This window comes from Ailuropoda melanoleuca, chromosome 2 (assembly GCF_002007445.2).
Source record: "Ailuropoda melanoleuca isolate Jingjing chromosome 2, ASM200744v2, whole genome shotgun sequence".
NCBI classification, from domain to species: Eukaryota; Metazoa; Chordata; class Mammalia; order Carnivora; family Ursidae; genus Ailuropoda; species Ailuropoda melanoleuca.
Window position 1 is genome coordinate 37193404 of NC_048219.1, and position 26593 is coordinate 37219996.

The 26593-nt window shown below is 38.3% G+C and overlaps 1 protein-coding gene across 4 annotated transcripts in view; it reads left to right on the plus strand.

Annotated features, from left to right (window-relative positions):
* The first annotated feature begins 972 nt into the window (after nt 1-972).
* ALG6 (ALG6 alpha-1,3-glucosyltransferase) overlaps nt 973-26593 on the plus strand; it is a 62147-nt gene continuing 36526 nt past the window's right edge. The window contains exons 1-4 of one of the 4 annotated variants that reach the window (XM_034653606.1): nt 991-1105; nt 1384-1544; nt 7182-7450; nt 20738-20822. In XM_034653606.1, the coding sequence (XP_034509497.1) occupies nt 7369-7450; nt 20738-20822 (167 nt within the window). In that variant the 5' untranslated portion in view covers nt 991-1105; nt 1384-1544; nt 7182-7368. Of the gene's footprint in view, nt 1106-1383; nt 1545-1585; nt 1814-4260; nt 4468-7181; nt 7451-20737; nt 20823-26593 lie in introns of those variants that run through there. The other 3 variants (XM_034653605.1, XM_034653607.1, XM_034653608.1) reach the window with 3 other exon arrangements.

The following is a 26593-nucleotide window of genomic DNA, read 5'->3' on the forward strand; positions in this document are numbered from 1 at the left end:
CACCTTTCTCTGTATTTCTACTACTGACAGTCTTTTATTTTTATTTTCTTTTTTTTTAAAAAAAGATTTTATTTATTTGAGAGAGAGATAGCGAGAGAGAGCACGAGCAGAGGTAAGAGGGAGAATCAGGCTCTCTGGTGAGCAGGGAGCCCCAGGTGGGGCTCCATCCCTGAACCCTGGGATCACGACCTGAGCTGAAGGCAGATGCTTAACTGACTAAGCCACCCAGGCGCCCCTTGACAGTCTTTTAAATATAGAATAAAGTTTTAGATGTGGAAGTTTACATAGACCTATCACTCATTTTACAGATGAAGAAAAGTAGATTTAGAGAGTTGTGCAGACTCAGTATAACGCCATAGTCCAATATTTGCCCGTACTTAATGGATTATAAATCAGGGGTTGGCTTATTGAGAATGATAGGATTTAGCAGAGAGCAACGTGTGCATTCTCTCAACAAAGGAGGTAAGGTAGTTTGGGCAAGTTTGGGAATAGGTGATCCAAGCTGCCTGATGGCAAAGGTGTAGTGGCTACTTGAGGGCAAGGCTGTTCTTTTGTATAACCCACAGACTTTCAAAAATGGTTGGACGTTTAATGTTTCTTACATGAAGTGACTTACCAGCCTGAATACATTCTTCGCAGGCATGTGGCTTGAAGAAAGTGAAGCAGGTTGGCTTTCTGGCTCCTTGAGAACATAGGCACAGAGGAAGACCCCTGCACGGTAGTGAGGATTAGCCAAGGGCTCTTCACTCTGTGAAGGGAGCCAGGACGCGCCCCTGACAGGAATCCGTGGACTAAGCAGCCGCTCAAGGCTTGGCCATCATCCAGGGAAAGAAGAGCAAGGGGCTTTCCACCCGCCCCAAGCCTAAACCGGGCTGGGAGGCCTCTCGGGTTCCCGCCCCGGCTGCTCCGCCTCTTAAGCCGGCCACCTCCTCTCCGCGCCTTTTCCCGGCCCCTCCCCTCACGTTCGACGGGCTCGCTCACGCGCTCAACGCGCGCGCACGCGGAAGCGGAAGGGCGGAGAGAAGCGCTCCGTTGCGGGGGCGAGCGCGCAGGCGCCTACCTGAAATAGCTGTGGGCGGGAATCCCAACGTTCCGCGGCGGTGGGGTAAGAGGCCGGGATCCTGGGGCGTCTGGGCTGCCGGGTCAGGGTGGGGAGGGGTGGGGGACTCGCGACGTGCTGCGATCCCGCGCGCAGGTAGCAGCCCGGCTCTTATCCCGGCTCCAGGTCCCGCTCCTCTCAGAGGGGCGGCTGGCGAGGCCTCCCCAGGTCCTCCTGCTGGCTCGCTTGGGGGTCGGGTGACGGGACGTGCTGATGGTGGTGGGACCCCTTGGCTTGGCAGCAGCCTTGTCTCCCTTGGTGCCCTTGATCCTGCTGTCTTGAAGGTCTGGCCCGCTGGAGAAATGGAGGAGAAACGTTAGGACTGTCCCTTTTGACAGACGTGCTCCTCAGGGATGGCCGCGCTCCCTGGGTATTGTGTCCACCTTGGGGGAAGGACCTTTCAGAATAAAAAGAACAAATTCGGCCCTGGAAGTGAACCGCTGAGGTTTTGTATGCCTTATTTTTGTTTTTGATCGAAATGTCGCTGAGGTTTTGTTTTATTTAGGTTTTTGATCGAAATGCACTAATCTTAGGGCAAAGTAGGACAAAACTTTTCTGCCACCTGCGTGAAAACTTCGTGTCATGTGGATGGATTAGAGTTACTGTACTTTGCTTTGTAGATGGAAAAAGTAATAAAGAACCCTTGTTACTGTTCAAGAAGAGATCCGTTAAGTCTCATAATATCTTTGGCCGCAAAGGACTCGGTAAAATCAGGTACCTCCCCTCTTCGTACACAGGAAGATCTCCATTGAGCAAATATTTTATGAGTACCTGCTTTCTGCAACATTGTTGTGCAGGGACCAGAGCCAGGGGCTAAGACAAGAGGATCCTTGCTTGCACGGAGCTTATATTGTAGTTGTCAAATGTAATTTTCTTTTTAAAAAAATGTAATTTCTTTTATGCTTTTTTATTGGGATATAACATATATACAAGAAAATACAGCAATCTTAAGTTGTAACTTGATTTATTGTAAAGTAAACACATCTTTTAACCACCACTCAAATCAAGAAACAACATTTGGGGTGCCTGGGTGGCTCAGTTTTATTTAAGTTTTTATTTATTGTCGGAGAGAGAGAGCACAAGCAGGGGGAGTGGCAGGTAGAGGCCGAGGGAGAAGTAGCCTTAGCACTGAGCAAGGAACTGGATTCCAGGACGCAGGGATCATGACCTGAGCTGAAGGCAGCCGCCCAACCGACAGCTACCCAGGCGGTCCAAGCATTTTATTTTTTTTAATGATTTTATTTACAGGGCGCCTGGGTGGCTCAGTCGGTTGGGTGTCTGCCTTTGGCTCAGGTAATGATCCCAGGGCCCTGGGTCGAGCCCTGCATTGGGCTTCGTGGTGGGAGGGGAGTCTGCTTCTCCCTCTCCCTCTTGCCTGCTGCTCCCCCTTCCTGTGCTCTCTGTCAAATAAATAAAATCTTTAAAAAATAAAATATAGAAGTAAAGATTTTATTTATTTATTTATTTGAGAGAGAGAGAGAGCACAACCGGGGGGAGGGGAAGAAGCACGCTCCCCGCTGAGCAAGGAGCCCCACTCCGGGCTTGATTCCAGGACCCTGGGAATTTTGACCTGAGCCAAAGGCAGACGCTTAACCTACTGAGCCACCCAGGTGCCCCTGGAGTATTTGCATTTTATTCTAAGGGTAAAAAGATGTGAGAACGATGTTTTTGATGCCCTTCAAAATTTAATATGAATCAGTTATGAAAGATGGGAAGGCCTATCCATTTTACTAACCAAAGAAACATCGCAAAACTAGCGATACGGGGTAACTTGGGAATTAGGGAAAACATTAACGAGTTGGGAGATCAACTCTTGTTTTGTATTGTCAAGATTTATATTAATTCAGATGCATAATACGTTCCCAAAATCAGATTTAGTAGATATTTTAGAAATTAGTCATCTTTTCTATACTTTAACAATATTCTTTCAAGTAGTTGTTCAGCTTTTGTTTGTACCTGTTGCAGAGGAATCCCCTTCTCAAGCTTGTTTCATTTTTGGACAGCTCTAATTATTAAAAAACCTTTCCTAATTTTTTTTTTTTTAACTTAAACTACCAATTGGGTGGTTGGCTAACTGGCTTAGTTGGGAGAGCATGCAAACCTTGATTTCAGGGTGGTGAGTTTGAGCCACACATTCAGTGTAGGGATTACTAAAAAAAATAAGTAAACTTAAAAAAAAAACACGACTTAAACTTTTTACTCTCATTTTATTTTTGTTTTTAAACTTTTTACTTTGAAATCAAAATACACTCCTCATTTGTTCTGGGTCCTTGCAGGACTGACATTTATCACCTGTTACCTCCCATTCAGTTGACATCTGTTTAGTGTTATTGGCAGTCTTATTTTGTTGTTCCCAACTCCTGACGAAGTACTTATATAGGATTTTCTGGAACTGTGGATTATTGACTTAACTTAGTCATATTAGTGATTTAGATGTCCTAGATAGAGCTATTAGTTAAGCCGTATTTTCAGATCCAGGAATTAGCATTTGTAAAATCAATTTTAAACATGATATCTCAGTAAAATATAGTGTATTGCAATTCTGGAACGTATAGTGCAGCACATTGATAAAAAGGGCTTTTTGGGTTAGGCTAAAAAAGACTTTGGGGGTGTCTGGGTAACTCAGTGGGTTAAGGGTCTGACTCTTGATCTCAGCTCTGGTTTTTTTTTGTTTTTGTTTTGTTTTTTTTTAAAGATTTTATTTATTCGACAGAGATAGAGACAGCCAGCGAGAGAGGGAACACAAGCAGGGGGAGAGGGAGAGGAAGAAGCAGGCTCACAGCAGAGGAGCCTGACATGGGGCTCAATCCCATAACGCCGGGATCACGCCCTGAGCTGAAGGCAGACGCTTAACCGCTGTGCCACCCAGGCGCCCCACAGCTCTGGTCTTGATCTCAGGGTCATGAGTTCAGGCCCCATGTTGGGCTCCACATTGGGGATGGAGCCTACTTAAACAACAAAAAAGAATTGAGTAGTTTATAATGGTCTATAACTTGTGTGAAATCCAGAGTCAACATTGGAAAGTGATTGAATTTTATTTTATTATTATTATTTAATAATTTTATTTATTTGTCAGAGAGAGAGAGTGAGAGAGAGTGAGCGCACAAGCAAGGGGAGCTGCAGGCAGAGGGAGAAGCAGGCTCCCTGCTGAGCAGGAAGCCTGATGCTGGACTCCATCCGAGGACCCTGGGATCATGAACTGAGCTGAAGACAGATGCTTAACCAACTGAGTCACCGAGTTGTCCCAGAGTGATTGAATTTTAATTTTTCCTCTTACCTTGCCTCTGTGATAGAAGTTCTGGTGAATAGTAATATGATCAAAAATGGATGTGATAGGAGTGAGGAAATGGCATGTATATAACCCAGATGTGAGTAATATATTTACATAGCCTTATTTACTGCTTTGAGTCATTCTACCTAATTGAGATGCTGGACTTCATTAGTTCTAGAGTTGACCCTTGCTATATTTATTTGGTTTTTTTGTTTTTGTTTTTTAAAGACTTTATTCATTTATTCATGAGAGACAGGAAGACAGAGAGAGGCAGAGGGAGAGGGAGAAGCTCTGCAGGGAGCCTGACTCGGGGCTAGATCCCGGGACCCNGGGCCCCCCCCCCCCCCGGACCCCCAGACCATGGACCCAAGCTGAAGGCAGACGCTTAACCAACTGAGCCACCCAGGCGCGCTGACCCTTGCTATATTTAAATAAGAGAATAATTTTTGTCACTATATTGTATACCTGAAACTGATATAACACTGTATGTTAACTATACTGGAATTAAAAAAAATTAATAAAAAAATAAATAAAACTAGTATGTTAATTACATTCTTAAATTTTTTTTTTTTAACCCAGTAGGTGGAATGTGCCAATTTTCCCCTAGTTTTTTTTGTTGACTTATTGTATTTTTCTGGTTATATTTAGTATGTCCTGCGGTTAAAGTGGCCCATAATTTCTCAAAGCTTTTTACTTTTTTTTATTTATTTTTATTTTTTTATTTTATTATTATATTATGTTAGTCACCATACAGTACATCCCCGGATTCCAATGCAAAGTTCGATGCTTCATTAGTTGCGTATAACACCAAGTGCACCATGCAATACGTGCCCTCCTTACTACCCATCACCAGTCTATCCCATTCCCCCACCCCCTCCCCTCTGAAGTCTTCAGTTTGCTTCTCATAGTCCAAAGTCTCTCATGTTTCATTCCCCCTTCTGATTACCCCCCCTTTCTTTATCCCTTTCTTCCCCTACCGATCATCCTAGTTCTTATGTTCCATAGATGAGAGAAACCATATGATAATTGTCTTTCTCTGCTTGACTTATTTCACTTAGCATTATCTCCTCCAGTGCCATCCATGTTGCAGCAAATGTTGAGAATTCGTTCTTTCTGATAGCTGAGTAATATTCCATTGTATATATGGACCACAGCTTCTTAATCCAGTCATCTGTTGAAGGGCATCTCGGCTCCTTCCATGATTTGGCTATTGTGGACAATGCAGCTATGAACATTGGGGTGCATATGGCCCTTCTCTTTACTACGTCTGTATCTTTGGGGTAAACACCCAGTAGTGCAATGGCTGGGTCATAGGGTAGTTCAATTTTTAACTTTTTAAGGGACCTCCACACTGTTTTCCAGAGTGGCTGTACCAACTTGCATTCCCACCAACAATGTAGGAGGGATCCCCTTTCTCCACATCCTCTCCAACAATTGTTGTTTCTTGCCTTGTCTATCTTTGCCATTCTAACTGGCGTAAGGTGGTATCTCAGTGTGGTTTTGATTTGAATTTCCCTGATGGCTAATGATTTTGAACATTTTTTCATGTGTCTGTTAGCCATTTGTATGTCTTCATTGGAAAAGTGTCTGTTCATATCTTCTGCCCATTTTATGATTTGTTTATTTGTTTCTCGTGTATTGAGTTTGAGAAGTTCTTTGTAGATCTTGGATACCAGTCCTTTATCTGTGGTGTCCTTTGCAAATATATTCTCCCATTCCGTGGGCTGTCTCTTAGTTTTTTTGACTGTTTCCTTGGCTGTGCAGAAGCTCTTTATCCTGATAAAGTCCCATAAGTTCATTTTATCTTTTATTTCTCTTGCCTTTGGAGATGTGTCGTGAAAAAGGTTGCTCTGGCCGATGTCATAGAAGTTGTTGCCTATGTTCTCCTCTAGAATTTTGATGGATTCCTGTCTCACATTGAGGTCTTTCATCCATTTGGAGTTTATTTTTGTGTATGGTGTGAGAGAGTGGTCAAGTTTCATTCTTTTGCATGTAGCTGTCCAATTTTCCCAGCACCATTTATTGAAGAGACTGTCTTTTTTCCACCGGATGTTTTTTCCTGCTTTATCAAAGATTAGTTGCCCAAAGAGCCGAGGGTCCATTTGGGTTCTCTATTCTGTTCCATTGGTCCATGTGTCTGTTTTTGTGCCAGTACCATGCTGTCTTTGTGATCACAGCTCAAAGCTTTTTACTTTTAAACCATCCAACCCAAGGAAAAAACTGAAAAAAATGAAATATGTAAATGGTTAATTGCATCTTACTGCTTTTTCTCTTAAGAGTTGTGATTATTACTTGATTCTTGTAAAGGTTCATTCTCTAAGTTGGAAAGATGTTGCTCTTAGTGAAAGTATATTTTGGAAGAAAAGAAATAAAAATCAAACTACATAAATTTCTTTAGTGGAAGACTTTCTCAAACTAAATAGAAGGGTAAAATTCTTCTTTCTGTCTGTACCAAAGAAAATAATCTCTTTGTTAATTTTTGTAGTTTTATTTTTACATGTAGGTAAACATGCTTTAGATAGCAATTGACTCTTCCACTATCTATATATATCTGTTGTTTTTCTGCACTCGGGATTGTTCCCTTGTAAGAACAGATCCTTACCACATCTTTAGATACACCGAGTCCCATTTAACAAGGAGAGCTACTTTTTGAGATATATTTCCCAACTAGAGGACTAGGGAATAAAGAACTTAAAACTGCCCACTTTCCTCCTTGTCAACACCCCAATTCTCTGTCTTCCTATTTGTTTTAATGGTTCCTTTGTTATACTGTGCTCAGCTAACCCTTGGTCTTGTTTTTTTTCCCTCCAGGCTACTTCTTCATAGACAAAAGTCAGTATTTAACTGGAAACGAAGCATCTCTTAAAATTCTCTCAAACTCCTAATCCCAAAGAGTTGATGACATTTTTCTGATGAAGAAAAGAAGTGACTGACTACCAGTTAAAAATATTCTGGCACTGGTCCTGTTTTTTGCCCCCCTTAGATTTGAAGAAAAAATATGGAAAAATGGCACTTGATGGCAACTGTGGTCTTAATAGGACTAACAGTACGGTGGACAGTTTCTCTTAATTCTTACTCAGGTAACACATCTTTACTGTTTAAAAGATGGGTAAATATTCCTTTGAATAGTCATCTCGTCTCCCTCCCCCTCCTCCTCCTCCTTTTTGTAATAGTTTATAGATATCTGACTGGGACAGAGAAGAATTTGAGTCTTTATTGGTATGGTCAAGAAAATACACTTATTTAAACATTGGACTCTACTAAAAATAATACTGGGAGAGCTAGATAGAAGCATAGACTTTATGACATGAGAAAATAAATGTATTCTATTTTTTATGAAAGTTTATTTTTTTAAAGATTTTATTTATTCATTTGAGAGAGAGAGAGCGCACAGAAGCAGGGGGAGAGGCAGAGGGAGAGGGAGAAGTAGACTCCCTGCTGAGCTGGGAGCCTGACATGGGACTCTATACCAGGACCTGAAGATCATGACCTGAGCTGAAGGCAGACCCTCAACCATCTGAGCCACCAAGGCGCCCCAAAAATGTATTCTAATGGGGAAGATGACAAGTTGAGAAATGATTACATATTAGGCATTGAAGAAAGAACTGAGCCAGTACCTCAAGGTGGGAGTAGAATCAAAAGAGGCTTTTGTTTGTTTGTTTAGAGTTGACATGCCATGTTACTAGACTGAAGGGAAGAGACCAGTGGAGAATAAGACTGGGAATGATGTGAGAGAAAGGGAGGGAGAATTGATGGTACGTGGTCCTGGACAGGGAATAGAATTAGATTTTACCCTGTGAGTATTTATTTAGCACTGCTCATGTTCCAGGCACTGTGCTAGGTGCTAAAATACATGAATATCCACTACTGAAAGGGTCCACATTTTAGTAGGTAAGTGGTCACAGGACAATGTGATAATTATGACTAGAAGTATTTGTAAAGTACAAAGGTAACATAGAGAAGTGAATGAATAGGTTGCATTAGAGAAGACTTCAGAGAAGGTGATGTTTGAGTTCAGGGTTTGAAAGATGAGTTGGAATTTGCTAGGCAAATGAAATGGGGAACATATACAAAAACACGGTAGAATGAGAGCATGATTTTAAGTAGTCAGTTATTGGAGTAGCATAAAAAGAAGGAACAAAAAGGATGGGGAGGAAGCCGCTCGAGATTTAGCTATACAGTTCGCTTGGCAAATTACTTGTGTTTTAGAAAAATAGCTTTCATTGTAATGAAACACGATTGTAGGAAGCAGGTTGGAGATAAAGAGACAAATGACTTAATCATAATAATAGAAGTATGAGCTACTATTTTAAGTATTTACCATATGCTAGACACTGAGCATTTTCTTTTACGTACCACAACTACTGAAGATAGGTATTGTCTCTAATTTACAAATGGAAAATGGGACAACTGATAAATGACACCTGGGATTCAAATATACTTGTATTTTATTCCAAAGTCAGTGCTTTTATGACACTGCTCTGTGGCTTCGAAGAAAGAAGTCAAAGTAAGCCAGCTAAAAAATGGATAAATGAATTTGAGGAATATTGAGGAAGTAAATCACTTGGATGCAGCAGTAGAGTTGGGTTCAAATTATAGTTTTTTTGCTTCTTAGCTGCCTGATCTTGGAGTAGTTACTTAATGTCCGTGAACCTTTTACAAAGGTACCCCTTCTACAAAGTGGGGATATTAATATGTATTTTAACAGGGTTGTGGGTATTACTTGAGAGAATATGAATGAAGCGTGTTATTTTTTTCAAAGATTTTATTTTTTAAAATATTTTATTTATCACAGCGAGAGAGCATGAGTGGGGTGTAGGGGTATAGGGGTGGGGGGAGAGAGCAGCAGACTTCTTGCTGAGCAGGGAGCCCAATGCGGGGCTCGATCCCAGGACTCCAGGATCATGACCTGAGTTGAAGGCAGGTGCTTAACCAACTGAGCCACCCAGGTGCCCACAGTGCCTTAAAAAAAATCGGATTGTCAAAGTCCTATGAAAAACCCTGTTAGGATTTTGATTGGAATTAAATTATTTTATACCTTTGAATAATTTTGGGGGGAGGAATTGGCAGTTGTTTTCACAGTGGGACTTTTTTTTTTAAAGATTTTTTATTCATATGAGAGAGAAAGCGAGCAAGCGGGAGCATGAGCAGGGGGAGGGGCAGAGGGAGAGGAAGAAGCAGGCTCCCTGCTGAGCAAAGTGCCCGATGTGAGGCTCCATCCCATGTGAGGCTCCATCCCGGGACCTCAGGATCATGACCTGAGCTGAAGGCATATTCTTAAATCATTTTTTTTCTTAAAGATTTTATTTATTTATTCGACAGAGATAGAGACAGCCAGCGAGAGAGGGAACACAAGCAGGGGGAGTGGGAGAGGAAGAAGCAGGCTCATAGCGGAGGAGCCTGATGTGGGGCTCGATCCCATAATGCTGGGACCACGCCCTGAGCCGAAGGCAGATGCTTAACCGTTGTGCCACCCAGGCACCCCTGAAGGCATATTCTTAACCAACTGAGCCATCCAGGCGTTCCCAAACTGGGACTTTTAATTCATTAAGATGGTATGTTTTTTTTCTCCCTTTATTTAAGTCCTCTTTTTTTTTTTTTTAATTATTTATTTGAGAGAGAGAAAGAGTGTAAGAGTGAGTGCAGGGGGGCATGAGGAGAGGCGGAGGGGGAGAGTGAGAGAGAAACTCAAGCAGATTGTTCTGAGCGATGAGCCCAATGCGGGGCTCCATCTCGAGACCCTGAGATCATGACCTGAGCCTAAACGAAGACTTGTTTGCTTAATTGACTGTGCTAACCAGGTGTGAGGGGCAGAGAGAGAGGAAGAGAAAGAATCTCAAGCAGATTCCTAGCTGAGCTTGGAGCCTGATGCAGGGCTCGGTCTCATGACCCTGATCCTACCTGAGCCAAAATTGATATCAGATGCTCAACTTACTGAGCCATCCAGACGCCCCTAAAAAATTGTTTTTCTAAATGCTTGTTGCCGAGGGCACCTGGCTGGCTCAGTGGGTGGAGCATGCGATTCTTGATGTTGGGGTTGTGAGTTCCAGATTAGATAAAAATATGCATGTTGCTAGGGTATGAAAATGAGGTTGACTTTTATATTTGGCAACCTTTCTAAACTCATAATTCTAATAATTTAACTGAAGGATCTTTTGGATTTTCTTCATTAAAAAAATATTGTGAATAATGACAGTTTTATTTCTTACTTTCTACCACTAACTCTTTTCCTTGTCTTTTTATTGCTAAGACCTTATTATAGTGTTGAATAGTGATTCGAAATAGGGATTTGGGCATCTTTGTCTTGTTCCTAATTTTAACTTTTTTTTTTTTAAATTTTTTACTTAGGAGTAGACTTTTATTATAATAAAAAAATACTAATTGGAATTAGTCAAAGATTCAATTAATTAGAATCAGGAGGGTGGAACCTGAGAGGGTTCCAAACATGACACTTCTGAAGTAATGTTTTTAATTCACAAGTGAGTTTTTTTTTTCAGTAGGCTCCATGCCCAGGGTGAAGCCCAACATGGGGCTCAAACTTACAACCCTGAGATGAAGGCCAGAGCTGAAATCAAGAGTCAGTTGCTCAACCCACTGAGCTGCCCAGGCGCCCTTTGAGTTTTTATTTTATTTATTTGTTTGTTTGTTTATTTAATTTTAATTTTTTAAGATTTTATTTGAGAGAGAGAGACATGAGTGGGGTGAGGGGCAGAGGGAGAAACAGATTCCCTTCCGGGCAGGGAGCCTAATGCGGGGCTTGATCCTGGCAGTCCAGTATCATGTCCTGAGCCAAAGGCAGATGCTTAACAGACTGAGCCACCCAGGTGCCCCACAAGTAATATTTTCTATGTTCTATTTTTTTTTAAAGATTTTATTTTATTTCTTTGAAAGATTTTATTCATTCATTTGAGAGAGAGAGAGAGAGAGACAGACAGAGCACAAGGGGGGGGGGAGGCCAAGGGAGGGAGAGAGAGAGAAGCAGGCTCCCCACCGAGCACGGAGCCCCATGCCAGTCTTGTTCCCAGGACCCTAGGATCATGACCTGAGCTGAAGGCAGACACTTAACTGACTGAGCCACCCAGCACCCCTCTATGTTCTATTGGGCAATTATGCTTTGACTCTTGAATTATTTAGAAGCATATTTAAAATTTTTTCAATATTTAGGTTTTAAAAATGTTTTTTTTTTGACATTTTAAAAATTGCATGGTAGAAAGAGAATCGTTCTGTATGGTATATATTTGAAATGTTTTGAGACTTGGCATACTATGTGATCAGTTTTTGTAAATGTTCTCTGTGTGCTTGAATTTTAATATTCTGCATGTATCCTTTCACTCAGTATTATTGTTTGATGTTAATTTTTTATATCCTTACTGATTTTTGCCCAGTTTTAAACTACCAGTTGAGAGAGCTGCAATTTCCCTTTGTAGTTTTGTCAATTTCTGTTTGTATATTTTGTATCTATATTATTAGGTGATGTAGAACTTTTTTCCTTGTGACTTGAATTTCATGACATTTCTGTTGTGTCCCTGTTTATTTACAGTAATGCTATTATCTTAGAGTCCATTTCCTCTAAAATTAATAAAACTTTAGTTTTCTTTAGGTTAATTTTTGCTTGTTATATCTTTTTCTATCCTTTTACTCTTTACCTCTGAATCCCTGTGACTTAGACCTGACTAACCAGTTCCCCACTCTAATTCCGCTTTCTCCTGATGATTTGGAAGTTATGCTTTATTTTGTTCTTTTAGGGCATGGCGTGGAGATTTTCATATACCTATTTAATTTAATAGTCTAAAATTAGTATTTATATTCTCTTTCTGAGCAATGCAAGGACCATGAGATGCTTTAACTCTAGTTATAAATCTCACTCCGCTATTAAAATGTTATTACTAAGATTTTAGACATTAATCACTGTTTTATACAATTAATATTTACTTAGGTTTTACCCTCATGTTTATTACTTTCTGTGATTAACCTTCCATTTTACGTATCGCGTCTTCTTTTGAGATAATTTTCTTTCTGAAGTACATCTTGGGAGGTTTTTTCGCTTGTTTTTGTTGTTTTGTTTTTTTAATTGAATTTAATTTTTTAAAATTTAAATTAATTGATTAACATATAATGTGTTATTTGTCTCAGGGGTACAGGTCTGTGTTTCATCAGTCTTATATTGTGCTCATTATAACACATAGCCTCCCCAATGTCCATCACCCAGTTACCCCATCACCCCACCCCCTCCCCTCTAGCAACCCTTAATTTGTTTCCTAAGATTAAGAGTCTCTCATGGTTCGTCTCCCGTCTCCCTCTCTGGTTTCATCTTGTTTCATTTTTTCCGCTCTTCCCTATGATCCTCTGCCTTGTTTCTTAAATTCGACACATCAGTGAGATCATATGATAATAGTCTTTCTCTGATTGATTTATTTCGCTTAGCATAATGTTTTTGTTTTCGTTTTTGTTTCTGTTTTGTTTTGTTTTTTTCTTTTTTCTAAGTAGGCTCCATGCCCAGCACTGAGCCCAGTGGTGGGTCTTGAATTTTTGACCATGAGATCAAGACCTGAGCCGAGATCAAGAGCTGGACACTTCAACTAACTGACTGAGCCACCCAAGCGCCCCAAATATTTGGGAGGTTTAAAATTTTTTTTTTTTTAATTAGAAAACAGTTTTTTAAAGTAGGCTCAGTTCCCATTGTGGGTCTTGCACTCAGAAGCCTGAGATCAAGAGTTACATGCTCTACTGACTGAGCCAAACGGGCACCCCCCGGGTGGTTTTTTTTTTTAGTGAGAGCCTGTTGGTGGCTTAGTTTTTAATCTGAAAATGCCTTTATTTTGCTTTAGGTCCTAACATTTTACTGGGTTTGGAATTCTGTGTTGACAATTATTTTCTCTTAATATTTTGAAAATCTCATTATCTTTTAGTTTCTGTTGCTATGTTCAGACCATCAGCTGTCATTTCAGTTGTGATTTCTCCATAGGTAATTGTCTTTTCTCTCTTCCTGCGATTTCACTATGATGTATCGAAGTGTAAGCATTAAAAAATTTATCCTCAGGATTTTCTGGGGTTTCTGACTCGAATGATAACCTTCTGTCTGTTCTTAAAACTGCTCAGCTAGTCTCTTCTCATTCTGTTTCCTCCTTGTAAAACTCTGGTTTGATATATGTTAAAGCTTTGGTCTTTTATTAATTCACCACATATGTGTAGGGTACTCATGCCAAAGGCAGGTGATATAGCAGAAAATAGACAACAGTCTCTTCATCTCATTGAGTTTGTATTTTCAGTTGTCTTCAAATATTGCATCTCCCTCATTTCTGTTTTCCTTGTGCAACTCTTACTAGATGTATGTTGGGTCCTTTCATCCTATCTTCTATGTCTCATAATCTCCCGTATTTTCCATCTCATAGTTTCTTCATACTGCCTTTATTTTTTTTTTAAGTAATCATCAGGTCTATCTTCCTTTTCATTACTTTTTTTTTAGTTGTGTTTAATATGTTTTTTAACCCAGCCATTGAGTTTTTACAGTTTTAGTTACTGTATTTTTTAATTTCTGAAAGTTCTGTTTGTTTCCTTTTCTATTTGTTTTTAAAGATTTTATTTATTTATTCAACAGAGATAGAGACAGCCAGCGAGAGAGAGAACACAAGCAGGGGGAGTGGGAGAGGAAGAAGCAGGCTCATAGCAGAGGAGCCTGATGTGGGGCTCGATCCCACAACACTGGGATCACGCCCTGAGCCGAAGGCAGATGCTACCGCTGTGCCACACAGGCGCCCCAGTTTGTTTCCTTTTCAAATCATCTTCATCATTTCTGATTGTCTCTTGTTCCTTCAACATATTCTCAGTGTCTTCTTTTATATCTTTAAACGTATTAGCCATACTTATTTTATATTCCCTCTCAGAAAATACTAATACCACAGTTTGATTTCCTGGTTTGTTGGTTCTACGGACTCCAGCTCATGGGATTTTGTTTGTGGGTTTAGTGATTTTTATTTAAATTGTGAGCTCAGGTTACTTGGAACTTTTATCTGTGAGAATTCTTTGAGGCCCAAGTTTACTGTGTGTTTCTCCACAGAGGATTTAGGTTGCCTCTTGCTAGGCACTTTGGGCACTATTAAAAGTCAAACTAAATTCTCATTGTAAGGTTTCTTTGGCTGTAGTTCTTGGTGTGAATTCAGGCCCCATACTGGGTGAATGCAGGATATTGTTAGGAATTTTCAGGAGACTTTTCTTCCTGTACTTCCCGGCAGCCAAGGGAGAGATAAATACTATCTTCACCATTTCCCCAAAGTCATTGTTTTTTTATATCCTCGTAGATGGTTCTGACACTGAAGTTTTTACCTGTTCAAATTCTAGGTTATACCTCCTATTCATTGCATAGAACTTTTCAGTAGCCAGGCCATTAGGCCACAAAAGGCCATTGGATACCCTCAGGACAAACACTTACTTGTCTGGATCTTAAACTTCTTTTGTTATTTCTGGCTTCTAAGGAATTCTCTTGTTTTGATGCTAATTCAGCCACCCCCCCCCCCATTGCAGATGTTTTTCTGACCTTTTCTGATATTGGAGGTGTTGCTGGAAACTGGTCTCTTCTGTTATTTTTAAAAGCTCCCCGTGTTATTCTGATCTTTATAAAATGTTGATACATATTAAAGCCACAGGGTTGGGGGCATTTATACTGCAAGAAGAAAAAACAGATTTAGCCACTGATCACTTCACAGAGAAGGGGAATGATTAAAGGAGGCTGAGGAGAAACCATGAGAAGGAAGGATTAAAACCTGGAAGCCAGGAAATTAGAGAAATTCAAGAAATAAGGACTGGCCTACAGTGTCAAGTTCTAGACTGTCAAGTAGGGTGAAAATTAAGAATAGACAAAAGATCTCTAAGGAGGCCATTGTGAGCCTCTTAATTATCAGCCTATAATGAATTGAGGAGTAAATGGGAGTTAATAAGAGGGCATAGTGACTCAGAAGTTTGTGAATGGAAGGAGGGAGTTGGTTTGGGAGCAGGAATGGGGTAATGAGGTGAGAAGAAAAGCCCTGTTAAAAGTTGTTATGGAAAATATGTAATTTATGTTACCTTTGATTTCAACCTATAACTGGTCCGTTGGATGGTCATCTCCTTTTCTTCGTTCAGCACTATTTTATTCTTGATCATTATGTTGTTCTTACAATTTTCCTTTAGTCTTCTCATTTTGACAGATAACATTATTTTCTTTGAACTTTTCATGTTGAGGTAAAGTAGAAGAGAACTAAAGGTATAGAGTAGAATCGTATAATTTAAGAAATCACACTATTTCAGTATTACTGGCATGTGTAATCAGATGCTTAATGGGAACCGAATAGTGGACAACAAGCGTATGTAATACTCGTGAATCCTTGTGGCTTACATACATTATTTATTCTTAACATTTCTCTCCTAAAGTCTGAGTTTACTCACTTACTTACTTTATCTGAAAAACAGTACTCCTGCTTATTTTAAACTTCACTTTTAAATTGTCCGGTAAGAAAGTCAACAAGATTACTTTTGGATTACTGTATAGGAAAAGTATTGTTATTGTAGTAGAATATTTGTAGACATCTTTTATAGGTGGTTATTATGTTTTTGCCATTTTTCAGATGAGAAGAATAAAGAAAAATTGTGATTCTGTCAGTTCTTAACCCCATCATAAAAAAATACAACATTTTTAGCACTCGTAAAGAACTTCTATATTATAAGAGGGTGGGAGAATTAAAGAATTAAGTATGACATCTGTGATTCTGCTGAGATTTTTTTCTCAATTAAAATACTTTTTGTTACAATTTCTTATTGACATGCTTATTTTAGTTTGCTTTTCATTTGTCTTGTTTTAAGATTGTAAGTAGGAAGCACTCAAGTGAGGAAGCTCAGGTTAGCTTGCTTAGTATTAATCCATTATTTCTCCTTTGGAAATGCATATATTGTATAGGCAAACTACTTACGTGTATTGTAATTTAAATTTTTCTAAAATATATGCCGCTTACATATTTACATTATACACCTTACTTAAGTGCTGCTTATATAATTGATTTTTACAGACCTAAAAGTATTGAATAAATAGTGCTTGTTACCTTTATTTATTTACTCATTTAATTAAAAAAAGATTTTATTTAATTATTTGAGAGGGGAAGAGAGAGAATGCGAGTGTGAGCTAGGCAGTGCGAGGGCATGCGCTTGCAGGAGCAGGGAGAGGGAGAAGCTGACTCCCTGCTGAGCAAAGAGCCTGACCTGGGCCTCAGTACCATGATGCTGGGGATCATGACCTGAGCCAGAGGCAGATGCTTAACCAACTGAGCCATGTAGACACCCCTGCTTGTTACTTTTAAACAAGCTTTGGGGAGGAAATAAATTCTTTTTTTGGGGGGGGGTTATTCATGTTTTAGTAATCTCTACACCCATCATGGAGCTTGAACTCCTGGCCCTGAGATCAAGAGTCTTATGCTTCACCAACTGAGCCAGCCAGGAGCCCCAGGGAGGAAACAAATTCTGATTTTAGTATTCATAGTTTATGTCTTGTAGAGATTCAGAGTTCCTCTATAGTTGATCCAAAGTGTTTTTGAGCAAATAGTAACTCTGGAACCAAGGGAAGTTATTGTAATATTCTTTTTCCCCCAAAGTTGTATTGGCTGTTAAGGAGGGATAAGGCATAGAGAATCTTTTTTTTTTTTTTTGGCAGCATATCAATCATTGTTAAACATATGACTGTACTCTGTTTAGTTAGTTAGTTTTGGGGCACCTGGGCGCCTCAGTTGTTAGGTGTCTGACTCTTGGTTTTGGATAAGGTTATGATCTCAGGGTCCTGGGATCAGGCTTCACACTCAGTGGAGAGTCAGCTTGAAGATTCTCTTTCCCTCTCCCTCTATCCTTCCTCCTCGCTCCTGTGCTTTCTCTCTCTCTTTCTCTCTCTCTCTATCTCTCTCTCTCTCTCTCGCAAATAAATCTTAAAAAAAAAAAAAAAGAAATGTTTATTTTATTGGTCAGTTCTCTCAAGTTACCCATTGCTGTTTATAGTGTTTCGTCTTACTTACCAAGAGCATTTATAAAAGGGGGACTTTGTTCTGGAAAATTTTAGCCAAATTCTCTTTTCTTAGAATGTTTAAAATTTAAATGTAAAGGCAGTTAGAATGTATTGTTATAAAAGAAACTAATTGTTTTTTAAATTATAGCATAATTCTGAATAGTTCAACATTAATACAATGAACATTTAAGTGCTCCTTAAGCCCATTTCTCTGAGAACAAGACAAAATTGAAACTCTGCAAATATACATTAGTGTGTTTTCTTTATGTAATTCTGAATTTTATTTAAATGAATTTGTAGAATTAATCACTGTGGAAGGAATCCTTTTTGTCTTTCCCAGGTGAAGCTCCCATAGGTACAGTTGGGTTGTCCTTCTGGGTTGCTTTAAGGGCGCTTTAACAGTTTTAAAAACTTAAGTACTAATTTCATAGCTAGTGTCAGCTGAATTTATTGAAGTAGGTCAGACTCTGGATAGAAACTTGTTTCTCAACCCTAAAGAGAGTCATTATCCATTCTTCTATTTGTTAGGGAATGGTAATAAATTCTTCCACATTGACCACATGTCTAGAACAATTTCAGAAAATCTAGATAGTTGGATTTTGTCAGGTGTAGAAAATGACCTAAGATCCTCTCTGACTTATTATCCCAGTGGAACTAAACAAACAAATAAAAACAAAACAAACAAAAAATAGAAATCAACTCCTTCCCCCACAAAAGAAGCCATAGATAATGGTTGTATTCCTTAAAATAGAAACACACACACATTCCTATCCTACAAAATACACATGCAAAAATTGCAGTTCATTGGGGATATATTTTTCCTTTTTTTTTTTTTTTTTAAAAAACAGGTTATTTTACCTCTCCTATGCAGTTAATTAAATAAGTTTTTAATGAATGTATGTACATAGCAATATGTTTCCTTTGAACTCTGGAAAAACATAGTCTCATGTTCATAGGAGCTGAAATTCTTACTTGGGTGGCAATTAGGAAATAGTATAGTCATGGGACAAAATACGTGATACTGAAAATATTTTTTTTTTTAAAGATTTTATTTATTTGCGAGAGAGGATGAGTGAGAGAGAGAGAGAGAGAGAGAAAGCATGAGAGAGGGGAGGGTCAGAGGAAGAGGCCGACTCCCCACCCAGCAGGGAGCCCGATGCAAGACTGAATCCTGAGACTCCAGGATCATGACTTGAGCTGAAGGCAGTCACCCAAACAACTGAGCCACCCAGGTGCCCTGAAAATATAAATATTATGAGGAGTAAATAATTAGTGAACACTGGGGGTACCTGGGTGACTCAGTCAATTAAGCATCTGATTTTGGCTCAGATCCTGATCACAGTGTCCTGGGATCAAGCCCCAAGTTGGGCTTTGTGCTCGACGGGGAGCCTGCTTCTCCCTCTCCCTCGTCTGTCCCCCTGCTTGTGCTCTCTCTCTTTCTCTCAAATAAGTTAAAAAAAAAAATCAGCGGTGTGTTTTTAATTTACAAGAAAGGTTTCATGGAGAATTTGGAATTTGAGGTGATTCTTAAAGATTGGCTATGAGTTGATGGAAGGGATGTGTAAACAGGGAGTAAGCAGCATGAACAGAGAGGCTTGGAGTTTTAAAGTCTCCGACAATAACTTAAAGATATTTTGTGCAAGAACCAATAAATGGGGATTGTGTTAGAATAGTCAGCATAATTTGGTCTGCCATCACAAATTGCTTAATCTTGCACATATGGTAAATGCAAAATCAGGGATTCAAAATTTCAAGTCTTTTGAACTTAAAATCCTTGCTATATCACACTGATTATATCAGTATTCTTGCTTCAGCATCACTCACTGAATCTACCAGGTGCCATTACGTCTGAGAACACAAAAATGAAAAAGATAACGGTATTTTTTGAGAGAGGGACAGGTGTGTGTGTGTATGTGTATACTATGTCTATGTACTGTGGGCAATTGCTTGTAACAGTCACTCTCTATATATGCTTTGGAGATGTTCATCTGCTTTTCTCATGATTATCTCAACAGTGGGGATATCTCCTTGGGTAAAGATGCTAGGCATTAAAGAATATCGGTATAATGTAGTCATTACATGCAAAAAGCCCTACTTAATGTCGTGTTCCAAAACTGGAGAAAATCTGGGTTGAATTTGAGTGAGTGTTAATATCATTCTCCAAGGTGGCATTAATTAATAACTAATGGATTATTGAGTATATTTGTATGTGATTTTCAGTTGCTGATTTAAAAACCTGTGACCTAACTGTATGTCTCTGGGCTTCTCACAGTTTTGTAGTTACCTGCTAGTTAAATAGTGGATGTTTACTGTTTACTAAATGGAATTAACTTTATGTCATTTAACATGACTTAAGGTTAATAACCTACTTAACAACCAAGTTGTGAGCAATATAAAGTAGGAGTTAAAAGCATGGATTATGGAGCCAGTTTGCCTGGGTTCAACTCCAGACTCTGCTATTTGATGGCTGGGTGAATTGCCTGCTTTTTTAGCTGTAGAGTGGGGATAATAATAATACTTAACTTCATTGATGTATCTGGCACATAGTAGGTGCTATCAGTTGTTAGTTATTCAAGATTTATTATCCTGTATTAGCAATTTTGAAATTAAAAAAAATGCTGTAAACCGACAGTCTTTATATCAGTCATTTGACAGCAAAGCCTGACCTAACAAATATCTTTGTAACATATAGTCTGGTTTTGGTTCTATACTTGACCTTCGGTTATTTATATTTAGTTTGCAAAAGGCCCTTGTAAAATATAGATACTCATTATTGTTTTATGATATTTATTGGACAGTATAATTGATAGTCTTTCTCATGAAGTAAAAATAAACTTGGATATTTTATAATTAGTGTTATTAACTAATTAATGTTAACTATATCTTGTATTTTTTTTTTAAGATTTTATTTATTTATATGACAGAGGGAGAGAGGGAGAGAGCAAGCACAAGCAGGGGGAGCGGCAGGCAGGGGAGAAGCAGGCTCCCCGCTCAGCAAGGAGCCCGATGTGGGACTGGATGCCAGGACCCTGGGATCATGACCTGAGCCAAAGGCAGATACCTGACCGACTGAGCCACCCAGGTGCCTCTACATAGATCCTGTTTTTAATGTGCTGAGGCTTAGGGAGGTTAAGGAATTGGTCCAAGGTCACACAATAACTCAGTGTACTAGCAGTGCTAGGATTCACACCTCATCTCTGCTATTTGGTACTGTCTGTGTTCTTTTCTTTAACCTACACTTCTTTAACCTATACTGCTTTTCTATAATTTAGAAAATTTTCATAAGGAAATTAATATCATTTATATATTAAAGTATATTGTTGTTTCGCTCTTTTTACCTTTCGTCTAGGTGCTGGAAAACCCCCTATGTTTGGTGATTATGAAGCTCAGAGACACTGGCAAGAAATTACTTTTAATTTACCGGTCGAACAATGGTATGGATCATTTTAACTTGATTTTATTGCTTATCATAGTTAATACAGATTATTTAAGATAATTTAAAAGGCTCCGCTATGAGCCTGCTTCTTCTTCTCCCACTCCCCCTGCTTGTGTTCCCTCTATCACTGGATGTCTCTATCTCTGTCAAATAAATAAATAAAATCTTTAAAAAAAAAAAAAGAACACTATGCCTTAGAAGCTCCTCTGGACATAAACTAAAGAACCATCCTGGGCTAACAGTATTTTTTCTGGTGGTTTTGCAAAGTTTCTTCATTAGGAATGAATGAGATATGAACAAGCAGTAGCATAATGATAAGGAATGTTGGTGCTCAAGTTTGACCACCTGAGTTCAGATCCTGTCTCTACGTGTTTACTACCTGTGTGACCTTTGGTGAAATTATTTAACTTTCCCTGCCATGGTTTTATTATTTAACTTTCCCTGCCATGGTTTTATTCACTTGTAGAGTGGAAATGATAGAGTATATATTTCACTGGATTAATGCAAGGATTGAATAAAATGATACATGTAAAGCACTTAGACTAGTGTCTGCAACAAAGTGAGCTTTCAGGAAATGTTAGGTGTGGTTATATCTTTACAGAAATTTGTGCCTGTGTCATTTTTATTGAATATATTCTGGTAACAATTGATGACATTTATTGACTTATTGGATGCCTAAAAGATCATTTTATTAGAGACTGGCTGTATAAACTGTTTGCATTGTTCTGTTAATTGGTTTAGTCACTGCTTTTTTTTTTTCTTTCCCTGTATGTTGATAAATTATTCGAGTCATTAGAATCCAAAAGAACCCTTTCATGGGATTTTATGTGAGGAAATTATATAATATCTTTTTTTTCCAAAATTAAAGTACATTTGTTATTATTTTTAAATTGAAATATAATTGACATAAAAAATCCTGTTAGTTTCAGTTGTACATCATAGTGATTTAATATTTTTATACTTTATGAAATGATCCCCATAAGTCTAGTCACCATCTGTCACCGTATAAACTTATTATATTATTGACTATAATCCCTATGCTGTACATTATATCCCCATGATTTACTTATTTTATAGTTTGTACCTCTTAATCCCCTTCACCTATTTTGTCTAACCCCTTCCCACTCTGATAACCAACAGTTTGTTTCTTACCTGTATGAATCTATTTTTGTTTTGTTTTCTTCATTTGTTATCTAGATTCCATACATAAGTGAAATCGCACAGTATTTATCTTTCTCTGTCTGACTTGTTTCACTCAGCATAATACCCTCTAGAACCATTCATGTTGCAAATGGCAAGAATTTGTTTTTGTTTTTTGGTTTTTTTTGTGGCTGAGTAATATTCCACGGTATATATTCAGTTGACCCCCCCCTTTTTTTTTTAAGTTTTATATATTTAAGTGCTCTTTACACCCAATGTGGGGGTTGAACTCTCAACCCTGAGACCAAGAGTTGGATGCTCTACCAACTGAGCCAGCCAGGTACCCCTATTTAGTTGACCCTTGAACAACACAGGTTTGAATAAACTACAAAGGTCCACTTATATGTGGATTTTAAAAATAAATATAGTACTATCAATGTATTTTCCCTTCCTTATGATTTTAATAGCATTTTCTTCTCTTTAACTTACTTTATTGGAAGAATACAACATATAATACATAAAACATACAAAATATGTGTTAATCAACTGTTTATGTTATTGGTAAGGCTTCCAGACAACAGGGTATTAGTAATTAAGTTCTAGGGAGTCAGAAGTTATACATAGATTTTCAGCTGTGTCGGGTCGAGGCCCCTAACCTCTGTATTGTTCAAGAGTTAACTTATATACCACATCTTCTTTATCTGTTTATCTAGCAGTAGCATATGTTAGCTATTGTAAATAATGCTATAATGAACATAGGGATGCATATATCTCTTTGAATTGGTGTTTCTATTTTCTTTGGATAAATACCTAGAAGTAGAATTGCTGGATTGTATGCTAGTTCTATTTTTAATTTTTTTTTTAAAGATTTTATTTATTTGACAGAGATAGAGACAGCCAGCAAGAGAGGGAACACAAGCAGGGGGAGTGGGAGAGGAAGAAGCAGGCTCATAGCGGAGGAGCCTGATGTGGGACTCCATCCCATAACGCCGGGATCACGCCCCGAGCTGAAGGCAGATGCTTAACTGCTGTGCCACCCAGGCGCCCCCCTATTTTTAATTTTTTGAGGAACCTTCGTGCGGTTCTCCATAGTGGCTGCACCAACTTATATTCCCAGCAGTTCGTGGATTCCCTTTTCTCCATGTCCTTACCAACACTTGTTTCTTTCCTTTTTTTAATATTAGCCAATCTGACCAGTGTGATGAGATGATACCTCATTGTGGTTTTGATTTGCATCTTTCTCATTGTTAGTGATGTTGAGCATCTTTTCATGTGCTTATTGGTCATCTGTGTGTCTTCTTTGGAAAAATGGCTATTTAAGTCCTCTGCCTGTTTTTTAATTGGGTTTTTTTTTTTATATAAGTTGTGTAAATTCTTTATATAGTTTGGATATTAACCCCTTATTGGATATATGATTTGCAAATATCTTCTCCCATTCAGTTGGTTGCCTTTTTGTTTTGTTGTTGATTTCCTTCATTATGCAAAAGCTTTTGAGTTTGATGTAATCCTGTTTGTTTATTTTAGCTTTTGTTATCCTTGCCATAGGAGACTGTTCCAAAAATACAGTGCTAAGGCTGATGTCAAAGAACTTACTGCTTATGTTTTGTTCTAGTAGTTTTATGGTTTCAGGTCTTATATTCAAGTTTTTAACACATTTTGAATTTATTTTTGTGTATGGTGTAGGTTAGTGGTCCAGTTTAATTCTTTTGCATGTAGCTGTCCAGTTTTCCCAACACCTTTTATTGAAGAGATTGTCATTTCCCCATTGTATATTCTTACATCCTTTGTCATAGATGAATTGACCCTGTATCCATAGGTTTATTTCTGTGCTCTCTCTTCTGTTCCATTGATCTTTGTGTCTGTTTCATGCTAGTACTATGCTGTTTTGATTATTATAGCTTTGATAGTTTGAAATCAGGGAGTGTGATACCTCCAGCCTTGTCTTTTCTCAAGATTGCTTCGGCTATTTGGGGTCTTCTGTGGTTCCATAAACATTTTAGGATTCTTTGTTCTTGGTCACTGCTTTTATGTAATTCATTTATGAGAGAGTTTCAAGCATGAACTTCATATTAAACTCCCTATGAATAGGTTGGTAGGCTGTACCCTAGTCAGAGAGCATTTAAAATAGAGATCAGATAAATATTTGGCACTATTCTTTATTGTACTATTTTGAGCATCTTTCATATCCTCATACAATGATTTAACCAATGAGTATTATTGTTCCAGTTATTAGTACATTCTTAATGTGTTTTTCTCTTGCTTGATTGATAGAATAAGGTAATGTTTGCTGAGGGAAACCAGCTCATTGCTTTTGAGTTTTGTAATTCGTTTTTATTCCTTTGTAAAAATTGCATGGATAAGATAATTGTATTTTTGGCTATTCTCTGGTAAGTACTTCTCAAAGATTTTCATACAAAAGTAATCGTGATATTTAGTATCAAAAGATTAGAGAAAAGTGATAAATTGCAGTATTTGGCTTAATGTTAGTGGGGAAAACATTGATTCCGGGAGTGAGAATATAATCTCAATTCAGAATGGAGGGTGGGTTATTCTAATACATATATCTCATTTTTCAGTTTTCTGTACCAGTTGTCTCCTACCTTGGCCCAGATAATCAAGAGTTGACTATATGTATACGTTTTCATTCTTTTTCTTTGTTAAAAACCAGAAATGTATACCTCAGATATAATTATGTGATTCAGTTTTAACTCTGGTCTGTGAGTCTTAAATATTATGACATGTCTAAATTAATCATGGTGGTAAATCTTATAGTGTTGAAATCTTTATTAAGCAGTGTGTAGCTGAGAATCCTGAATGGTAGGCTCAGAAACAGAGACATATGGTATAAAGAAGTATGATTTATCATTATTCGATCGTGCAATACTTAACAAAGTTCATAAGAAATCCAAGAAATATGATTTAGTATAATAAATGTCAGGAATTTTCTCTTTATGAGTGGATAGACTAGAAAAGCCAAAAATGTACACCTGGCAGTTCTAAGAGAAACTGATCTGTTTCAGATTCATGTTTGAAAGGTGTGATTTCTTATTTTTTTACTTCAGTTTTCCAAGAGTAAAGACTTTCTCTTTTTACCTAGAGAGTAAGCTATAGTGTAATTAGTCAAAACTCTTTCCAGGTGACATAGTTGTTTAAAATAGGTTATCAGGGGGCGCCTGGGTGGCACAGCGGTTAAGCGTCTGCCTTTGGCTCAGGGCGTGATCCCGGCATTGTGGGATGGAGCCCCACATCAGGCTCCTCTGCTATGAGCCTGCTTCTTCCTCTCCCACTACCCCTGCTTGTGTTCCCTCTCTCGCTGGCTGTCTCTATCTCTGTCAAATAAATAAAAAAAATTTTTTTAAAAAAATAATAAAATAAAATAGGTTATCAGGATTGGTCATGTTAACTTTAAAAGTGTTAATTTTGATAATTCTAAATTAAAAGAAAACTTTTATTATTTATTCATTGTGTATTATTTTAAGAAGGAAAATAGAATTTATTTATTTAATTTTATGATAAATTTTATAATGAAAATTCCTTATGTGTGGAATCAGGAGCAGTTTTGGCATCAAGTAATAAAAAAGTTGAGTAATAGTAGCTTAAGCAATAAAATAATTCAATTATCTCAAGAAGTAGGTCATTGTAATGCTGGTAAAGTGGCTCAGTAATAGCAATCCGGGACGCAGGCTTTTTCCATTCCTTTCTTCTTGGCATGTTGGCTTTTCATCCTGAGTGTACTCACTCCATAGTCAGTAGATGAGTGCTCAGGCTACAAGCATTGTAACTTTATACAGCCATGTTCAAGGCAGGAATAATAGGAATACCTTTTTCTACCTTTCTTTTTGTCAAGGAGCAAAATCTTTCCCACTAAATTTAAAGCAATCATTATTAAAAAGAAATGGTTGGCTCAGTGCAGGCATGGTTTGTACCTGGGGCTAGGGAAGAAGTCTGCCTAACGTGAGCTTGTTGCTTTCTAAATGAAATCACAGTTTTATAAATCAAGAGAATTGGTGGGCATGGATATTTATTGCAGCATTGTTTATAGTATTGAGAAACCTGAAATTATCCAAAATATCTCTTAGTAGGGGAATGATGAAATAAAGTATATTTTCCCTGTGCGCATGTGTTTTCTAGGTAGATTCTTAGAGGTGGAATCTCTGAAGTAGTTTTAATGGATACCAACACCGGAATATCTTTTTTCCACATACCTTAATAACACTGGACTTTTAAAACTTCTGTTTCCTTGAGTACGTGTGATATTGAACATCTTTTAATATATTTGCTGATCAACATATTTCTTCTCAAATTTGCATAGTCATATCTTTTTTCCATGTTTTTGGTGGGTTGCCGATCTTTTTTATAATTGTACGATTTTTTTTTAAAGATTTTATTTATTTATTCGACAGAGATAGAGACAGCCAGCGAGAGAGGGAACACAAGCAGGGGGAGTGGGAGAGGAAGAAGCAGGCTCATAGCAGAGGAGCCTGATGTGGGGCTTGATCCCATAACGCCGGGATCACGCCCTGAGCTGAAGGCAGACACTTAACTGCTGTGCCACCCAGGTGCCCCAATTTGTACGATTTTTTTTTTTTAAAGATTTTATTTATTTATTTGACAGAGATAGAGACAGCC